General features: G+C 45.1%; 1 protein-coding gene across 1 annotated transcript; it reads left to right on the forward strand.

The window, feature by feature from the left end:
* The first annotated feature begins 783 nt into the window (after positions 1–783).
* On the forward strand, positions 784–17,439 carry LOC135375765 (uncharacterized). Its single transcript, XM_064608405.1, has 6 exons — positions 784–933; positions 2,407–2,508; positions 2,832–2,969; positions 4,666–4,770; positions 5,967–6,104; positions 10,965–17,439. The coding sequence occupies exons 1-6, from the start codon at positions 867–869 to the stop codon at positions 16,682–16,684; spliced, it is 6,270 nt and encodes a 2,089-aa protein (XP_064464475.1). The 5' UTR covers positions 784–866; the 3' UTR covers positions 16,685–17,439.
* The last annotated feature ends 639 nt before the right edge of the window (positions 17,440–18,078 follow it).

Below are 18,078 nucleotides of genomic sequence, written 5' to 3' on the forward strand. Positions count from 1 at the left end.
AAAGGCGTGTGTATCTGTGGGGCCGGTGGTGGTGAAAGGCGAAATATGAGATAGAGGAGAGTATTAAGATAGAGTTAAGCCGTCATCTAACGCTGTCCCGAATGCTAGGTCTTCTTCCTGCGCTGAAGAAGCGCTAAATTTCAGCTCGTAGACCTGTGTGAGCGCGCCACAAAAATTCTTCGCTTCGCTAATTGGCAGAGGGCGCGGCATGGTGGGTGGACGCCCCCAGCCAAAACGGGCCATCGGGGTGTTTTTCATATACGTACTTTTACCATATAGCCGTGTGGATGCAACTAAACATTAAAAAGGCTAGCTCTCTATACAGTTACAATTATTATTACGAATAAATCTCCTTTGACAGATTGATAATTTCGGAATGCTGAGCTAAGACTGAAGATGTTAAGTGATGGGCTGGTTGTGTTGAAACTCTAAAATCGCCAGCGGAGGGGAACACGGAAAAAAAATGTTTAGTCCTGTCGTTTCGTACTCCCTTGTATGGTTTTTCTTGCCATTCTAAGAGTTAATTTAAGAATGCTTATTTTAGGATGGGTTTAAATGTTTGCTGCTTCCCCTGGAGAGAAAGAACGAAAAAAGACTGAAAATGCGGTCATTGGGATTGCAGAGGTTAACGATCCCTATAGTATAAGTCATCATGAAAGTATTTAATGCGAGACAAAGGCAAAAATTCGTATTCCAGGTCAGGTAGGGTCTTCTGCGTTAGGGATGTGTCTAATGTGTCTGAGCCTCTGAGGACACGTTACAGATGTTTAACCGCGGTATTGGATTTGTTCTCAGGCGAAGACAATGTGCAACAGCTTTGTGACTCAACGGACGAAGAGTTTCAGACACTTACCGAGCACGTAGGCATGGCCAGAAAGCCCCTTCACGTGAAAAGATTGAAGAACGTACTCAAACAGTGGTCAAGAAATGCAGGTAATTGAAGAAATTTTTGTTCTGAAAATGGCTACGATATCAGGTGGCCGAAAGGAACAGATGTTCTCATTGGGACAACTTTGTAACTTTTATAATTAAAAAGTTAATTATTGAAAGTTAATTAAGACATTGCCTTAGGAGTCTGTCAATGCCCCCCTAGGGAGTGCCCTTCAGCATATGCTATATTGAAATTGATTTCATCTCGGAAAAAGTCATTGATATATTTTTAAAAACTCTGTTCACACTTAGCGTGGACACCCTGTCTACATAGTAGCAAGGTGTTACGTAGCACTGTAAATCAGTTGTATTTTGCTTTACGTTTCCTTTACTTCAATTTCCGCTGTTATGCCTCTAATTATTCCTGTCGTTCTCACGAACAATCCGCGATCGACAAAAGATGTTACGGCCCCTTCGGAGCACGTACAGGTTCAGGTTATTAAAGGCATGTGCCTCAGCAAGGATTCTCAACTCGGGAGGGGAAATTTGGGAATTGAAATGGGGGAAGGACACCACGCGGCACTCACTTTCGGTTGTCACTTTGCAGGACATCTCCCTCGCCAGAGACGCACCAAGGGTAGGTCATGGCAGTTTCTAGATGCGCGTGTCTTATCGCCGCTAGCGGTAGGGTCGCTCGCGAGGAGCAATACAGCCTCAAAAAACTCGAAAGAAGCAATAAGATACCTCTGAACTGATGCGCCTATTGCTTTGGAGTTATTATGAGTAGCGGTCCCAGGGGATAGCGCCTGGGTGAACGGCAAAACGGGTGCATTGCGGTGATCGAAAAGGTGTTGAGAGCCGATCACGTAGAGAGGCACCAAGGGTGTTGCAGTCCTATGTCTCAAACCTATACGCACGACTCCCTTGTCAAGGGGGCTCTAGTGACATCAGTCATTGTGTCCTTTTATGACCGAGTGCTTCTCTGGAGCTTGCAAAAGAAATTCAGTGAAGGTAATAAAGTAAGTGAAACGGTGGCCCCAGATGTTTCCTCATCCATTTCTCATGTCAGGGGAGCAAAATCCTCAGTCCCTCCTATGGTTTCATTATCTCGTCAATGAACAGCGCGATGGCCGTAGGTTGCTATAGGTCTGGTTCCCTTAAGGACGTGGACGTCAGCCGCGAGAGATATGCACGATGGCTCACAAACCCTATTGACTGACATGTCTCCCGCATTTCAGAGCCAGCTGCGTTTCGAGATTCGCACAAACGATGTAATACGCGTCTATTGCCCTTTGTTGTGAAACTCTGTATACAGGCCCTCATCGTATCGGAGAACCTTCGCTGAAATATGAACCGCGTAACAGGGGGTCAAGTGTTACATCCCCTTCTAATTATGTTCTTCCTCTTCCTGATCCAGTATAGCTTACGTATTCCTTTATGCTAGCGAGTCCATTTTATCTTATCTTAGCTGAAAATTTAAAATCTCACTACTCGGACATATGTGCCTGTACCGCCTACATTGAACTTCCTTTGCAGCCGTAATGACGTCCATTCCTTCAAACGAGTCGGAGCGTGAAGTTCACGAACTGCTTCAGCGAGCGGATCTCCTCGCCTACTACGACAAGTTCATCGAGAAAGGTGAGCCAGAATGCGTCTTCGCGTCAACCAAATATAGCGAGCTCACAGGTACTTCTGTTGTTTTTTTAACTATTAAGATCAATATTTTTCGACGTGCTCGCTGAACGATTTTTCTGAAGTCATCCGCGGTGGATCAGTGGTATACTGCGGCCAAGTGCCTCGGATTTGAAATGGCGCGAATAATAATAAAAATAGATAAATATATCGAAAGGGCAATTTCTCTCACTCATAGAGCAGCGCCTTGCGTGGTCTACAGTGCATTTAGTAAATCGTCTTCGTGAGACTTCGAACGTGTTTAACTTACGTGTCCAACTTGACCCCAGGCGTAGACAATGTGCAGCAGCTTTTTGACTCGACGGAAGAAGAGTTCCTGGAGTTCATGGATCTTGTTGGCATGGCCGGATTCCCTTTTCACGTGATGAGGTTCCAGAACGAACTGGAACAGTGGACAGGACACCCAGGTGAGCTACACACCACTGCACTGAGGCACAGCACTCGTACCTCGTGTACTCCACCTTGGCATTCCTGCGCGGAACATAATGACTCGGGGAACGTCGATACATTTTTCTTCGTTGATTCAGAATTTACACGCTCACCATTTATTTTTTAAATCTCCGCAATGCACCTAGTGTCCTACTGACTAACGACATAGACTGAAAGAACGAACGAGCGTATGGACCGCATGATGAACACGCCTATACCCTAATGCGCTGTTCAGTTTTTTCTCAATTTACACGCTGTGTAGTACGTCGTGTGCGCAATGCAGACTAACAACGTCTATCGAGGTCTCGCAACCCGTTTAGATACGCAGATCAACAATCCACTGCTGTGTTTGTACTTACGAGAGTGGTTCCATAAGTTTCCGGCCCGAGGTAGAAAATGCGCGCAAATTTCAAAATGCGATTAAGGACGCATGGCGCCATCTGTTGGAGCGCCGGAGCACCACCCTCAACCCTCTCCGTGCTTTTGTCGGTTGGAGAGCGGCATTTCAAAAAGCCAGGGTGCACTCTTCAGTTAAAATGGAAAATATCGAGTACCGCTCTGTGATAAAATTATTGACAAAAGAGGGACTTTTGCCTAAAGAAATTAAAGCACGACTGGACAAAACTGTACAGGGAAGCGTCTCCGTCGTACACAACGGTAAAAGACTGGGCTAAGCAGTTTCGACTGGGGCGAGAGTCCATTGAAGATGATCCACGCGATGGTCATCCAGTGGAAGTGGTGACACAAGAAAAATTGTCTCTAATCGAGGAGGAAGTGTTGAGCGACAGGCGTCTGAAGGTGAAGGAAATCTCAGAAAGGCTGGGGCTTTCCAAAACAACCGTTTTTCGCATCATCGGCGAGGGCGTTCGCATGAAAGAGGTCAGTGCGAGATGGGTGCCATGACTATGACTTCTCTCGTCAGTTCAAAAGCAACAGCGCGTCGTCTGTGCCAAAGAGTTCAAAATATTGAAGTCAATTGTCACAGGGGACGAGACTATGATGCTCTACTATATGATCCCCTTTCGAAAAAGGAGTCGATGGAATGGCGCAAACCAGGAGAAGCACCCCCAAGAAAAGCCAAGGTCACACAATCCACAAAGAAGATCATGGCAACAATATTTTGGGATTGTCACGGGATCCTCCTCATCGACTTCAAAGAGAGGAACACCACAGTGAATGCGACTTATTATGCTTCACTCCTGCACCGACTGCGAGACGCCATCAAGGAAAAGAGGCGCGGCAGGTTGAGTCGAGGTGTCCGGTTGCTCCAGGACAATGCCCCTGTCCACACGGGTTCTGTTGCCAAGGCTGCACTGAAGGCTTCGGAGAAATCCACCACCCACCCTACAGTCCAAACTTGGCACCGTGTGACTACTTCCTGTTCTCAAACTTGAAGAGGGATGTCAGAGGATGGAGATTTCGAAACGATAGTGAGGTGCAAGAGGCAGTTTTCCAGCGTTTTGCGGACAAAACTTCGGACTATTTTTTCGAGGGTATAAGAATGCTGGTTGAAAGGTGTCAAAAGTGCATCGAAGTTTAGGGTGACTATGTCGAAAAGTGACATACTTGTTTCGTCTCTATGACTATTAAAAGTTGGTCGGGCCGGTAACTTATGGAACCACCCTCGTATGTACCACATAATAGCCCCCGTATTTTTTTTCTTCTTTTTTTCAGTGACAATGATGCCCATTCCGGCAAAGAAACCGAGACTATCGGAGATTCACCACCTCCTTGAACCAGCGGGTCTCCTCTCTTACTGCGAAAAATTTGAGGAAATAGGTGAGTCTAAACGATTAGCACAGCTTGCACAGCATACAACACACAGGGCGGTTGTTGGTCTGTGCAGGCTATGGTAAGTGCATACTGAAAACCCTGTCTTTCCGTTCGAGGCAAAACGCACTCTGTCGCCTCATGCCATGGAACAACCGCATGAGTCAGTCAGAAGGGAAATACGCGAGTCGTTATGGGTAATGATGATGAGTCCTTTCACTGAGTACATAGTATTCCCAAATATTAGTCTTGGTATTTTTCGAGTAACGGATACTCCCACAACATCGGGAACTTTATTTTAAGATGATGAATGGGGAGTTCCATCGCCACGTCACATACTCTACCTGGTGGAGATGTGGGAAATGAAATAATGAGCCCCTTGAGGTATAAGGATCGAAGTCCTACGGTGTCCAGAAAGGTGCAGAGAGCTTGGAGGGCAGAGCGTTGGTGGGCTGCCGATGTGGCCAGGGACCAAGCAGTTTTCTGTGGAGAGGGGAGGATGGGCGAGAGTCCGAGTGGGGGACATGGGGGTTAGTGTGCGTCCTGGGCGGACTTCAGGGGGAACTGTGGGGGACATTCGTCTGGAAAGTTTTCGGAAAACCCAGGGAAATCCTCAGACAGCACAGCCGGTGACAGGATTCCAACCCGTGTCACCTCCCAGTCTCGGCGTAGCGAAGCGATCATCCTAACCACTATGCCACGAGAGGTGGTACCAGACAGAAATATATTACAGTTTAAGACTGGAGATTTCAGAATGACCCCTATGACTAGTACACTCAAGGGGGAAAAAGGAGTGGAACAGAGATCAATAGCGGCTCCTTATAGTCCCTTAGACTGCTATTCCCTCCCCATTTTGGTCCCCTAACCCCGACGTTTAGTCCCTAGGACTGCAAATTGTTACTGACCTTCGTAAAATGACCTCCGGAATGCAACATTCTACGTAAATATGTGCTGTTGGCCAGTTTGGTGGTATAAGACTTTATAGTTGAGCCAACTTAGCGATATTCCACCTAGAGAGAGTAAGGAACTGTTAGCGCATCTTTCTTCTCAAATTGTACCCTATGTATGCCACGAGATTTTAGATCACTCCATTTTTTCTGTAACATGTACGAAGGTGGGTATAACAACCTCCTGCGACGCATTCGTATAAACTGTGTTCATAAATCCTCGGACGATTTTAACCCCAGTGCTGAAATTTCCCTTAGGCATGGACAATGTGCAGCAGCTTCGCGACTTGACTGACGAAGAGTTCCACGAGGTCATCAACCGGGTAGACATGGCCAGGAAGCCGTTTCATGTAAAGAAACTCAAGAAGGTACTCGAAGAATGGACGGGGCCCACAGGTAACCGAAAGGACACCAAATCTGGGGGAAGAGATCCATTTTCTTGCACATGGTGTTACACACACTCCACGTTCTTATTCTCTGTAGACTCACTTCAGTGCTTGACGTCATGGCGATGCGGCGGCTCTGCTATCGTGCTTGGCGGACGAAAACCGCGCGATCAGTAATTGTGTGTTTTCGGTCATTACTAAGGGCATGCCGCAAAGTGGTGTAGCCATTGCATGTCCTTCGCGGTACAGAATGGACAAATAAGTCACATACACCATGCGATTTCCTACTCCGTGTTGTCTACTAGCGACGTCTACTCCATGCGCGTGAGCGGACGCACCCTCTTGTTCACAAACTGAAGTGGGTCTATGCATTACATAATGCCAAATATATTTTCGTCTAGAGCTTGTTAGTTGATTGGCAGATCCCCTGCTAGGCTTCCAACTAGCATCTCTCGTGCGTTGTTTTCTTTCTTCGTTTTATTTCTAATCTCCCTAATTGCTGTCAAGGATTCTATCCCTGATCACAGCCAACAGTCACATATTCGCTGATGGGCAGCCCATTGGGTCAGCGTGCATAAATTTCTAGTAAGGCAGGTGATGAGCAAGTTGAGAAAGAAGCGACGTGGGGGCACTGCATGCCAGACTCACTGTGAGGCCATTACATCGGTCTTTGTGTTTTCTAAAAAGGAGCTGTAAAGTAAATGGCACGCATGTAGAACCTCTGTGCTTTCCTCAAAGCTCGTAGCTTGGACGCTTCAGATGCCTAAAGTCTCTGCTGCAAATCCTCCTGCTTTTTCAGCAATTGAATTTCAAAAATTGCTTGCCAAGCAAAGGATGCCGATTCCGCGGGCTACTCAGACGCGACAACCCTTAGTCGACTAGAACGCCGTCTACCGAAAAGGCAAGCAAACACACAAGCGAGTTCGTGGCCGTATTCGCGAGTGCAGTGCACGCCTCATCATCGAAGATGCCCTATTTGTGTTTCTCAGAATACAAGCATGTAAGCCTGGTATCCGTATGAACTATGAAGTGCTTGGATGCGAGTTTTCGGAGGCAGCAGGGCGATTCCACGCAAAATGATGCAGCGGACCTGCTCGGCCCCCACAAGACGATCCCGAATTTTTACGAATTTTTTTTAGCAGTCCCTAATAGTGCAAAACGACACACCACGAAACATTTCTTTCCAAATCTCAATGTGGCGGGTGCTGGGCACGAGCAAAGTTCGCAGCGCTGGCGAAAACCGTGCCTGGCGTGAACGGCAGCTGCGGCTCATAGAAAGCACCTAGAACTGTGCGGTTTTCTTTTGCGTATAGAGGAAGCCATGCTTTACGCAGCGTTCAAATCTTGGTTGTCGTGGCCGGAAGTTTCGCAATTTTCCTCCTGCTTCACGATTTTTTTGTGGAAAACCAAACCATTAAATTTTAATGAATATTTTTCCGTGACAGGGCCTCGAGGAATACTTCAACAGGAAAAATCGCAAGACACGTAACTTTTATAGTCATTGCAGGAAAAAAATGGGAAGTTTGCGATTTTTCCAAAATTCGCTGCAATCGAGCGTAAAACACGCAATGAAGAGGTCGGAAGACCATGCAGTTTTCCAACGCAGTTTTATAGAACGAGCCTTCCTCTACAACATATTAAAAAATCTCGCGGGTGTTTTTTCGTATACAGGAGATTTTTTTTTTTTTTGTAGTAGAGGGCATTACGACCACAGTGACCCACGTTGCATGTGTCCAGTGGGGTGCTATATTTGTTTCTTGGGCTCCTGTTTTAATCATTTTTTATTTTCAAATTTTCTCTGGTCTGGTTGGGCTTTAATGAGCAAGCAATATGCTGTGACACAGACTTCTGCGAGGTTACCATAGTCTTTCTTTCATTAGCATAATACGCGTATTGCAATCCTGGGTGGTTAAGTTAATGGCATTGTTTCCGGTGTGCACGGTGCCGGCAACGGACATTGGGGATTAGCGGGATGGCCAGGTCTAAGTAATATTTTTTGTCGTATGAGCTAAAGCCCTGTGCGGATGAACTTTTTGACATCCGCATCCTATCCGAAAGATCCGCGGCTCCCACGGCACGCAGCAATTGTTCAGTTTCTATGCTCGATATATCAGGCCAATTTTCCAGGAAATAAACGTTATTTCCCGTCAGCACAAAACAGCAAAAAAAAAAAAAAGAAAAGGAAAAAGCCAACAAAACAAGCTGTCACCAAACTTCATCCACACGGGCGACTTCCTCCTCTCTTGTTCCGACAGTGAAAACCCCTGAGCGCCATAGCTTTTGTAGCGAGCACAGGTCCTGAGCGTCCATGATGCTACCAAAGGATACACGACGGCAAGTACAGATTTAGCTTCCACGAAAGATTATACGGCACCAAGCACAGCAACACATTTTGCACCAAACGGAATAAGTAGAGTTTATTGCAAGTGAAACGCAATATCGGCGCCGAACGCGCACCTCGACTCGAGACGCCAGAGATCTCTCTCAGATGCGCTTTCGTACACCTTGTACTCTATGTTCTGTGGGAAGCAAACTGATGGCGCAATCTCGCGGTTTATCCGAGTCTGATCCCGTGCCATCCGCGTCCGATCCGCAGATCACAACATGCGTCCATATTTCATCCGAACCCAGAAGTTTCTTGCAGATATCCGCGGGTATACGCCTCCATACGCGAGTGGTGCAAGGCTTTATACAGGGTGTTCAAAATTAAGCTTTCACGAGCGCTACGCAAACACAGCGATGACAGGAAACCGGATGACAACTTTACGCTACTTGTGTAAGGTGCTGCTAATTATGTAGCACCTGTTTCTTACTCAGGGAACAGAAAAATTTGCACGAGTTTTCATTTCGCCTATTTATAAAGTGCTAGTGAAAGCTTAATTTTGAACACCCTGTATAGCTGTGAGCCTCACTGGAACCTAGGACAGCATGGACGATGAACCACCACCACGAGATTCCGTCGTTTCCAGTACTGCCATGTAAATGACTTTTTTGCACGTTCGCCTTTTCCTCTAGCGTTATAATTTGTTAGACTTTTCGTGGTTAATATTTTTGCTGAATTGTTCAGCATTTAAACGTGACAGTTAAAGGGAACTTTCATCAACTGAACATGCATCTACGCGCCTATAATATTCATACTGGTGAATTTGAAATCCACAGCGTTCAACTGGAGCCATGTTCGTTTGGTCCGGGTGGTTGTCATATTTAAAAACCAACCACAAAAAAAATCGGAAATATGAAGCGTTAAAACGGGAGCCCAAGAAACAAATATAGCACCCCACCGGGTACATGTAACGTGGGTCAGTGTGGCCGTAATACCCTCTACTACAAAAAAAAAAAAAAAAAAAAAAAATATTTTCTCCCGTATACAAAAAAAACGACCTCGAGATTTTTTATATGTTGTAGAGGAAGGCTCGTTCTATAAAACTGCCTTGGTTTCAGGCATCTCTTCGGACCTCTTCATTGTGTGTTTTACGCTCGATTGTAGCGAATTTTGTAGCATACTTCAACAAACATACATACTTCAGCATACAAAGTAGCATACTTCCTCTTTTTTTTTCCTGCAATGACTACAGGAGTTATGTGTCTAACGATTTTTCCTGTTGAAGTATTCCACGAGGCCTTGCCAGGGAAAAATATTCATTAAAATTTAATGGTTTGATTTTCCACAAAAAAATCGCGAAGTAGGAGGAAAATTGCGAAACTTCCGGCCTTTGTATACCAGCACCCATTACAGCACGACAACCGGGATTTGAACGCTGTGTAAAGCATGGTTTCCTCTATACGCAAAAGAAAACCGCACAGCTCTAGGCGCTTTGTATGAGCCGCAGCTGCCGTTCACGCCAGGCACGGTTTTCGCCAGCGTTGCGAACTTTGCTCGTGCCTAGCACCCGCCACATTGAGATTTGGGAAGAAATGTTTCGTGATGTGTCGTTTTGCACTATTAGGGACTGCTAAAAAAAATTCGTAAAAATTCGCGATAGTTTTGTGAGGGCCGAGCAGGTCCGCTGGATCATTTCGCGTGGAATCGCCCAGCAGCGATGCAGCGACACAGAGACGCGGGGAGAGAGAAAGACCAACAGAGGGAGCGGACCGCGCACATACTCGAAAACTTCTGTTGCTACACTCGTATTCTGTTCTAGCATTGCTCTGAGTTCATTAATCATTTGTACCGATCTTTTATCACAATGTTATCGTTGCTTCGTATCACATATTATCGTTTCAATATTTGATCGTTCATATCGGCTTCCTCGTGCTGTTCCCATGCTCCTATTTTTTCATTAAGAAACTCACGTTACATACATGGCATTCCCTATCCACGAGACGTCCACGTGTATTTTTTCGCGTTATTCTGGTTCTGTGTTTTCCTCGCAATAAGTGTACTAATGCTACGTTGCTTGTTTGTATCTAGTCCTTTGTACTCGCATTTGTCTACTTCTTCTGTGTCTACTTTTTGTCTACCTCTGTCTTCTTGCAAGGATATGATATTGTCCATGGCTATAAGGCAGCCGCACACCTTCCACCCCACTGTCTCCTGCTATATGTCCGATGAAACAAACCCTGTTCCCGTGAAATGACCGTCGTGGTCTCCAGAGTCAAATAAGGAAATAAGCAGAGGTATCGATAAACACTGAAAACTCAAAGGCGCTAGACAACAACCTAAAACATAGCGGCGACGACACATCATTGCTGCTTTTATTATACAACATGATCCCAGAGCAAAAAACAAGAGCCCCTGTAGCCATTGTTGCTTCGCGGCGCAAACACGGAAAAACGAGAGTCGCAGTCTAGATACATTACCGCACTTGATCTGTTTCTTGTATTCCAATTAGTGTTGCTTAGGTTCCTAAATTCCTCGTTAAAATTACAGGAATTTCTCGCTTCATCTCCAAGGACATGGCTTCGACACCTGAATTTGATCTCGACTTGGAAAGGTCGCCACAGTGGGAAGACGTCAGGAAGGAAATACACGAAGCCATTGCGGAGGAAGACGAGGCTTGTGTTCTAAAGTGCCTGGATGCTGCACCTGCTTTGAAACTTTGGCTGGATCCTGTTAAAAAAAAGTCAGCTCGTTACAGAGCTGTTAAAATGAAAGCCGTCCGTATACATGGCCTCTTAGTCTCGCGTGGATGTGGACTCAAGAACGACAAAGAAGCATCGTATTATCGATATCTGACAGGCGTTCATCGAGCTGAAATTCGACGGCAACGATACTACACCAAAGAATGCAAAGAATCCTACATCTATTACTTGAAAAGCAAATCAAGGAGCCACGTCAGATGTGATGACCTCGAGGGGCGATTGGAGAAGATGTTCAGGGAACTCTCAACCGACCAGTTAAACGAGGAAATATTGAAAGTTGTTGCCACAGCACCGCATCTGGATATACTATTCGACTACAACAGTGAAAACGTTCAGGGGATCACGGGGTGCAGTGACAGCGGCGTCCTCGGACTTGCTGATTACGAAAAGCAAAGAATTTCTATCGGAGGCGGAGCAACGGAAGCCGAAGTCCGGGGCACGTTTATTCACGAATCCTGTCATTTGGCACTTCATCTGGTGTATAGAAATGATGGCAAGCCATATTCCCGCGAAGATACAGAAAAGGAACAGAGATACAGAGCCATTCTGGATGACATAAAACGAAGAAAAGACGATGTGCATGACTTGATCCGACTAGGTTTGATGAAAAATGAAGAACAAGAAGCGATTGTTCGTATCCCACACATACTAACTCAATATGGCAGCGATCACGGAAATAGGGTTCTCGAAAAGGAAGTACCGGAACTACGAAAGTTCTTCGAGGATACTGTCATCCCGGACATGCAGAAATACATTCAAAATGGAATCCCGTCGATAGATGCGACAATGATAGAAAAGGTAAACGAGAGACTCAACAAAGCTTTCAACATTGGCAAACTGAATGTGAAATTCGAGAACCAACTGAAGAACAGTGTCTGGGAAGACTGGTTGCTTCATGTAGTTACGGGTCCAGAACTGAGGCTTCTCGAAATAATGGTTCACAACGCTGTGCAATCTACGGGACTTCCGTACATGTTTTTCGATGCAAAACAGCTGGACTCCGCACTGAAGGATGTGTTACTAGACTACAAATATGCTTTTGTTCTTGTAACGGTCCATCCAAAGGAAGACGTCCAAAAGATGATTCAGCTTTTCAGTGAAGCATCCTGTGTCACTGGATCAAAAGTCATCTTGCTTGTGGAAGACAGTGGTAAAGACTACTTGGTGAAACAAGTGCAAGAAGATGCATTCTTTGGAGAGAGGCACAAAGTTCACAGGATCGACGAAGCAAGTTTTGAGCACGTTACGTATAGCTGCAAAAAAGAATTTTTCGAAAATTCCCGCGTAAAACTTCAGGACCAAGACCTTTCTAAGCTTTCGGACGCAACGACTATAGATACCTTCTTACGTTGCGTAGACACTGCGGTTTTTTTAAAGCTATGCGAATCGAAGAGCATTGACCTGGGACCTCCTCTTCATGAACTAGAAGAATGTGTTCAGAACTATTATGTGGAACGAGAATGTAGAAGAGCCGTGGAAATTCACTTGAAAAAATGCAATCTAAAAGACAACAGTGAGGCATTCGCACTCCTGGGCTGTACACACAATCACGCCGCAACACTTCTACCTCACGGTTGTGTGGCAAAGGCCAAGGAGGAATTAACGAAGTTCGAGAAATTTGTACTCCTCCAAGAGCCACGTGACTACGAAGATCTCCTGGAAGATGGTAATTTCCGAAAGAAAGTAGTGCACCTGCTAAAGTTCGACGAACCTCGTAAGAGACTCTTGTGGACCAAATCAAATGGTCCTCTCAGTCACCTTCCAATGACGGGAAGTGAGAGTTACACTGAGGACGCGTTGTTGAACGTAGGCGAGAAGGTGGTCATAGTGTCTGGTGCACCAGGTATGGGAAAGAGTGTGTTGGCATCTCGGTTGTGCAGAGAATTAAAAACTGAAGAAAAGAAGAGGTGGGTGCTCTACGTCGACCTTCCTCAGAGAATGGCATTAGTGAAAACTTCATCGCCTAGTCTGGGATATCTCGCGGATCTGTGCGAAGTACAAAAAGATGGGTTGGAGTTTGTCTTGTTCGAGGAAACCTTGAACAATGGAAGCCCTTTCGAAGTTGCTCTCATCTTAGATGCGTTCGACGAAATCAACAAGAAATGTCGCAAGTGCGTGCTGGATCTTATACTGTTTGTGGCTAAGACCAAAGTGTACAAGATATACGTTTTTACTCGCACTGTGTTTCAACGTCAAGCACAAGATAACTTGCACACTGTGCGATATGAACTTGATCCTTTTTCTGATAACAACCAGGATGACTTCCTCGCAAAATATAGGGGCGAGAGAGAAACTTCAGGCACCAGGAATGATGAATTTTTGCGTATGTTTCAACAAATGTATAACTCTTTGCAGAAGAAAAACAAACCAATCCTAGGAAACCCTCTCCTACTTCGTATGATGGCTGAGATGAGGAATGGAGAATTTGCAGAGTCTGACGATTGCTCTTCGCTTCTTAATACTGCTGGCATTTCTGGTGACAGGAGTATATACGTTATACACGTGTACAAGATGTTTGTCGAGTACAAGCACCTTGTACACAGAAAAGAAAAAATGAAGGAAAACATCTCCCTAAGTGCTGTGCGAGGGGAGAACCATGACGCGAAGTCTTCATTCTACGCAAACCATTGTCTCCTCGCTATGAAGTGTATATTTCCTCAGTATATATTGAAGGACTTATTGAATGAAGAGGAATTAAGGAAGGTAGATCCTGATGGAAGATTGATCAAGGGCGCTGGTGACAGTTGTCTGAAAGAAGGTTTTGTGAATGGAATTAACGACGCAGGAATTCCTGAGTTCGCTCACAAGACTTTCGCCGAATTTTTCGTAGCTCACTATCTCCTGGAGAAGGCAAAGATAACAAAATCGAGCTACTGGAACAAAGTCCTAGAATTGTATCGTAAAGAAGACTACGAGGATGTAATGCAGTTGTTCGATGGACTGGCGTCGGCGTCCTGTCCACTTCACTCTGCTGTAATAAACAACGACGCTTCATATTTTGAGCAACCCGGTGTCAAAAGCGAGGACATGTCGAAGGTGGATAAGCTCGAAAGGACGCCATTGCACGTAGCAGCCCTGCATGCTGATAAAGCAACATTGAAGAGGCTTACAATGGATGATAAACTAGTCAAGAATGATTTGTTTCAACTGTTACCGTTTGGGTACGCGGAGCTGAGTTGTCCATGGGACGAGAAATGCAATGGAGTGTGGAGGGACTGTTTGCGGACTGGGACTTCAGCTGTGAGAGAGAGACTCAACATATTGTACACTCGATACAGTGAGCAAGCAGTGAAACATTCTACCGAAAATCTGCGCACATGTGAAACCTTCGAGCAAAAAAGACTTTTTCTTGAGCGAGTTATATTCACGGCTGTGATACACGACCTACGAGGCGTTTTGGACGTGTATCTGAGCTATGTGTCCCCGAGAGAGAGTACAGTAGATCTAGACAGAGACATCATGGACCAAATAGAATCACGCAAGGAACGAAGCTTGAGATGTTCTGCAGAGCCTTCAGTAATTGGAAACCTTGATGACTTTGCAGACCATGGCTTTAAAACTGCCCCTTTTTACGCAAAGTCGGAGGTTGTTTGCAAAATGCTCCTTCCTTACTGCGATATGGGAATTCGTGACGAGTTTGGAGACACAATGTTGCACATTAGCACGAATGAGGGAAATCTGGAGACAACACAGTTTTACCTCGCACGTATATCCATTAACGAAACAAATAGACTCTTTCAAACTCCTTTGCACTTGGCTGGAGATGCAGAGATTGTGAAGCTACTTCTTCCTCTTTATCCCTCAGTGAATGCTCTCGATTGTAACCAACAAACTTCTATGGATAGGTGTGCAGAGAGAGATGATTTGGAGGCCATGAAGTTGTTACTCCTTCGCACTCGGACATATGACGAACATCACATCAGGCTGAACACAACGCTTCATGAGGCTTCGAGCTCTGATTCCCTTAAAGCTGTGACGTTTCTTGTACCTCACACAAATGCGCACGTGCTTAACTGCAAAGGAAAAACGTGCTTAGACGTTGCTAGGACAAGTTCGAAATATCTGTCGAGTTCGGAGCCCAACGTTGTCAGGTGTCTCGTCCCACACTCGCTCGTGAACTCACCTGAAACGTTCGGCTCATCACCGTTGTACGTCTGGGCGAGACGTGGTGGAAGGGAAAGGATGCAAACTCTATGGCCTTATTTGCGACACAGTGACCCTAGGCATGCACAGAGGATCAGCAGAAGCTATGCGTTTGTGCGGATGGACAGGGATTTCCAACAAGAAATTTGGTGTCTGAAACTTCTCTTCCTCCATTTAGATGACATCGCTGATGATCGTTATAGCCGTAAACTGCTACATGATGTGGCCAAGGACAAGCTACGTGAGATAAAAGAAGAAAATCTCATTAATTACATGAAGCTGTTACTGCCGCATTTAAATCTCAGTGAGCAGGATTATGTAGAACGTGGAGTAAAAAATGAGGACATTGTTACCTTATATCGGGGATGGTCGCACATGAATAACACCGATGATCTCCACATTGACGATGTCAACGCGGAAATGATCGACGACGATGGCAATATCAAGTTGCTAATAGAAGCAGAGGAAGGAAATGTGGAAGCTGTTAAGATCCACCTCTCCCATTCATCCGTATGCTTTACAGATGAAGAAGAGAACACTGCATTGCACTTGAGCGCGTGGAAGGGACACGCGAATGTGGTGAAGCTTCTCATTCCTCTTTATACATCAGTGGAAGTGATCAATGTGTATCGAGAAACGCCCATGCATGTGTGCGCCTCAAATGGACACCTGGCTGTTGTGAAGTTAATATTACTCCGCTCTAGAATGAGTTCCCGTGACGAGGATCGATCGACACCTCTTCACTTGGCCTGTGTAAATGATGAAGTTGATATCGTGAACTTCCTTCTTCCACACTCATTCCCTAATATGCGCGACGAGGGTGGATACACGTGCTGCGCTGTTTCCGCTGAAGGAAGGAACATGAATGTTCTGAGATGCCTCATCCCTCACTCTCTTATGAACTGTCCTGATGAAGAAGGCGATTCACCAACGCGAATCTGTGCAAGTTGTTATATGAGAGAACAGCTGGTGACATTATTGCCATATTATTGTGATTATGACGCAGCGAGTTTATTGACTAATCTCGAGCTGCCATCTTGTGAGGACGATATGAGTATCGAAGCTAAGCCTTGTTTGAAACTGATGGTACTACACTCAGATGTCAAGGCAGTAGATAAGTGTTTCTGTGCAACACTCAGCCGCATTCGAGAGTATTATGTAGAGAGTGATTCATTCTGGCGTCCAACAGAGACTGAGATATCACTACTCCTGAATTATATTTCTCTCTTGCTTCCACATACAAATGTTTCTGCTAAGGACGATGAAGACAAGAAACTATTACAAGAAGCCCTTCGAAGTAGCCAAGATCCCGAATTGGGTAGCTTCCTTCAGAAATGGACTCGCTTGAGGGACTTTCATTCATGATGCTGACGATTGTTGGCAACGGTTGTGGTTAAGCACCAAGTGGCACTGAGCTGTCAATGGACACGAGCTCTGAAGATGATATAGCAGTTTTAATAGAGGTATCAACAGCAGTATACTGAGTCCTTGCCTTCACCCGAGAAAGCACAAATATTCATCCAGTGTCAAAAATGAAAGAAAAAGAATCACTCCTGTGATTTTTTGTGATTCTGATTATGACTAATGCATTTTGTTTCTTCTTGTTCCTTATGTTACAAAGTACCGTTTCGTAGTAGGTTCATAAGGTGATTTGAAAATGTGTAAAAAATGTGTCTATTCCTAATGTGCTAGTTATATGGTTAGCTATGATATGCCACAGTATTAGAATACGGCTGCGTGCGATTATGTTTATATAGTGAATCTCACGTAGACTGGAGATAACTATAATACAGCTGTTATACTTTTTAGAGTGGTAATGGCTTGTCAGCAATGTTAGTCGAAAGATGTGTGAAGTTTAATCCATCTAGCAGGGTGATACGCTTCAACACTGGAGATATATGGGTCCTAAGTTTACCGCCCTTGGTGTCAAATGTATATACCCAAATGTAAATGAAATGAAGTGTTTTTCGCACATTGGAGAAGGCTTAATTCAAATTATTTTGGAACTCTCGCTCACTTCGCTGCAGAGTTGTGTAAAGTAAATATTGTCGATCAAAACACATGTGTGATACAGTCGTACTTTTATTACGACCGAATAAATGTGTGGGTTCCAAATTGGATTTGTGTACGTGTGATTAAATGATTATATGCAGTTCTCCTTGGAAGTAATGTGTTCACTTAGATGTCATCAAGAGATGCAGATGGGGAGAAAATTTAGTGAACCGGTAAGCAAAGATGAAGGGAAGTGTCCCAGGAGGAGAGCCGCCCATATATTTCGAACAGAGACTGCTATTCCTCTTCATCATGAGAGAGAATCAGAATTAGCGGCTCACACACAGCGCAGGACATGTCCTAGGGCCTCATAGCAGCCACAAGGACACGTGTTTCGAGGGGACGCAAGTTATAGTTATGGCCAGCTTGTGAAAGCTCGGGATGCGTGTTTTAGTTGTTATTACAGTTACTTTTGCGGATTCCAACTACCCGAGCAGCGCACAATATTGGTCCAATATTGGCACTGTCTCGATTTTAGTGAGCCTAATGAGGGCCAATCAAGCAAATCAAGAGCAATAAGTGGTGTTATCTTGGCTCCTCCTACTCTTACCACCGTGCTACCCATGGCAGTGTTTCAGTACCTACCCAGGTAAATACAAGAAAAAAGACGAAAGAGAGAGAGAAAAAAATGCATTGTACTGTGATGCCTTCCCGTTGTCGTGCTGCCATTCAAACCAATTAAAACTAGACCGGAGTGGCAGTTGCTA

This window comes from Ornithodoros turicata, unplaced genomic scaffold (assembly GCF_037126465.1).
Source record: "Ornithodoros turicata isolate Travis unplaced genomic scaffold, ASM3712646v1 ctg00000945.1, whole genome shotgun sequence".
NCBI classification, from domain to species: domain Eukaryota; kingdom Metazoa; phylum Arthropoda; class Arachnida; order Ixodida; family Argasidae; genus Ornithodoros; species Ornithodoros turicata.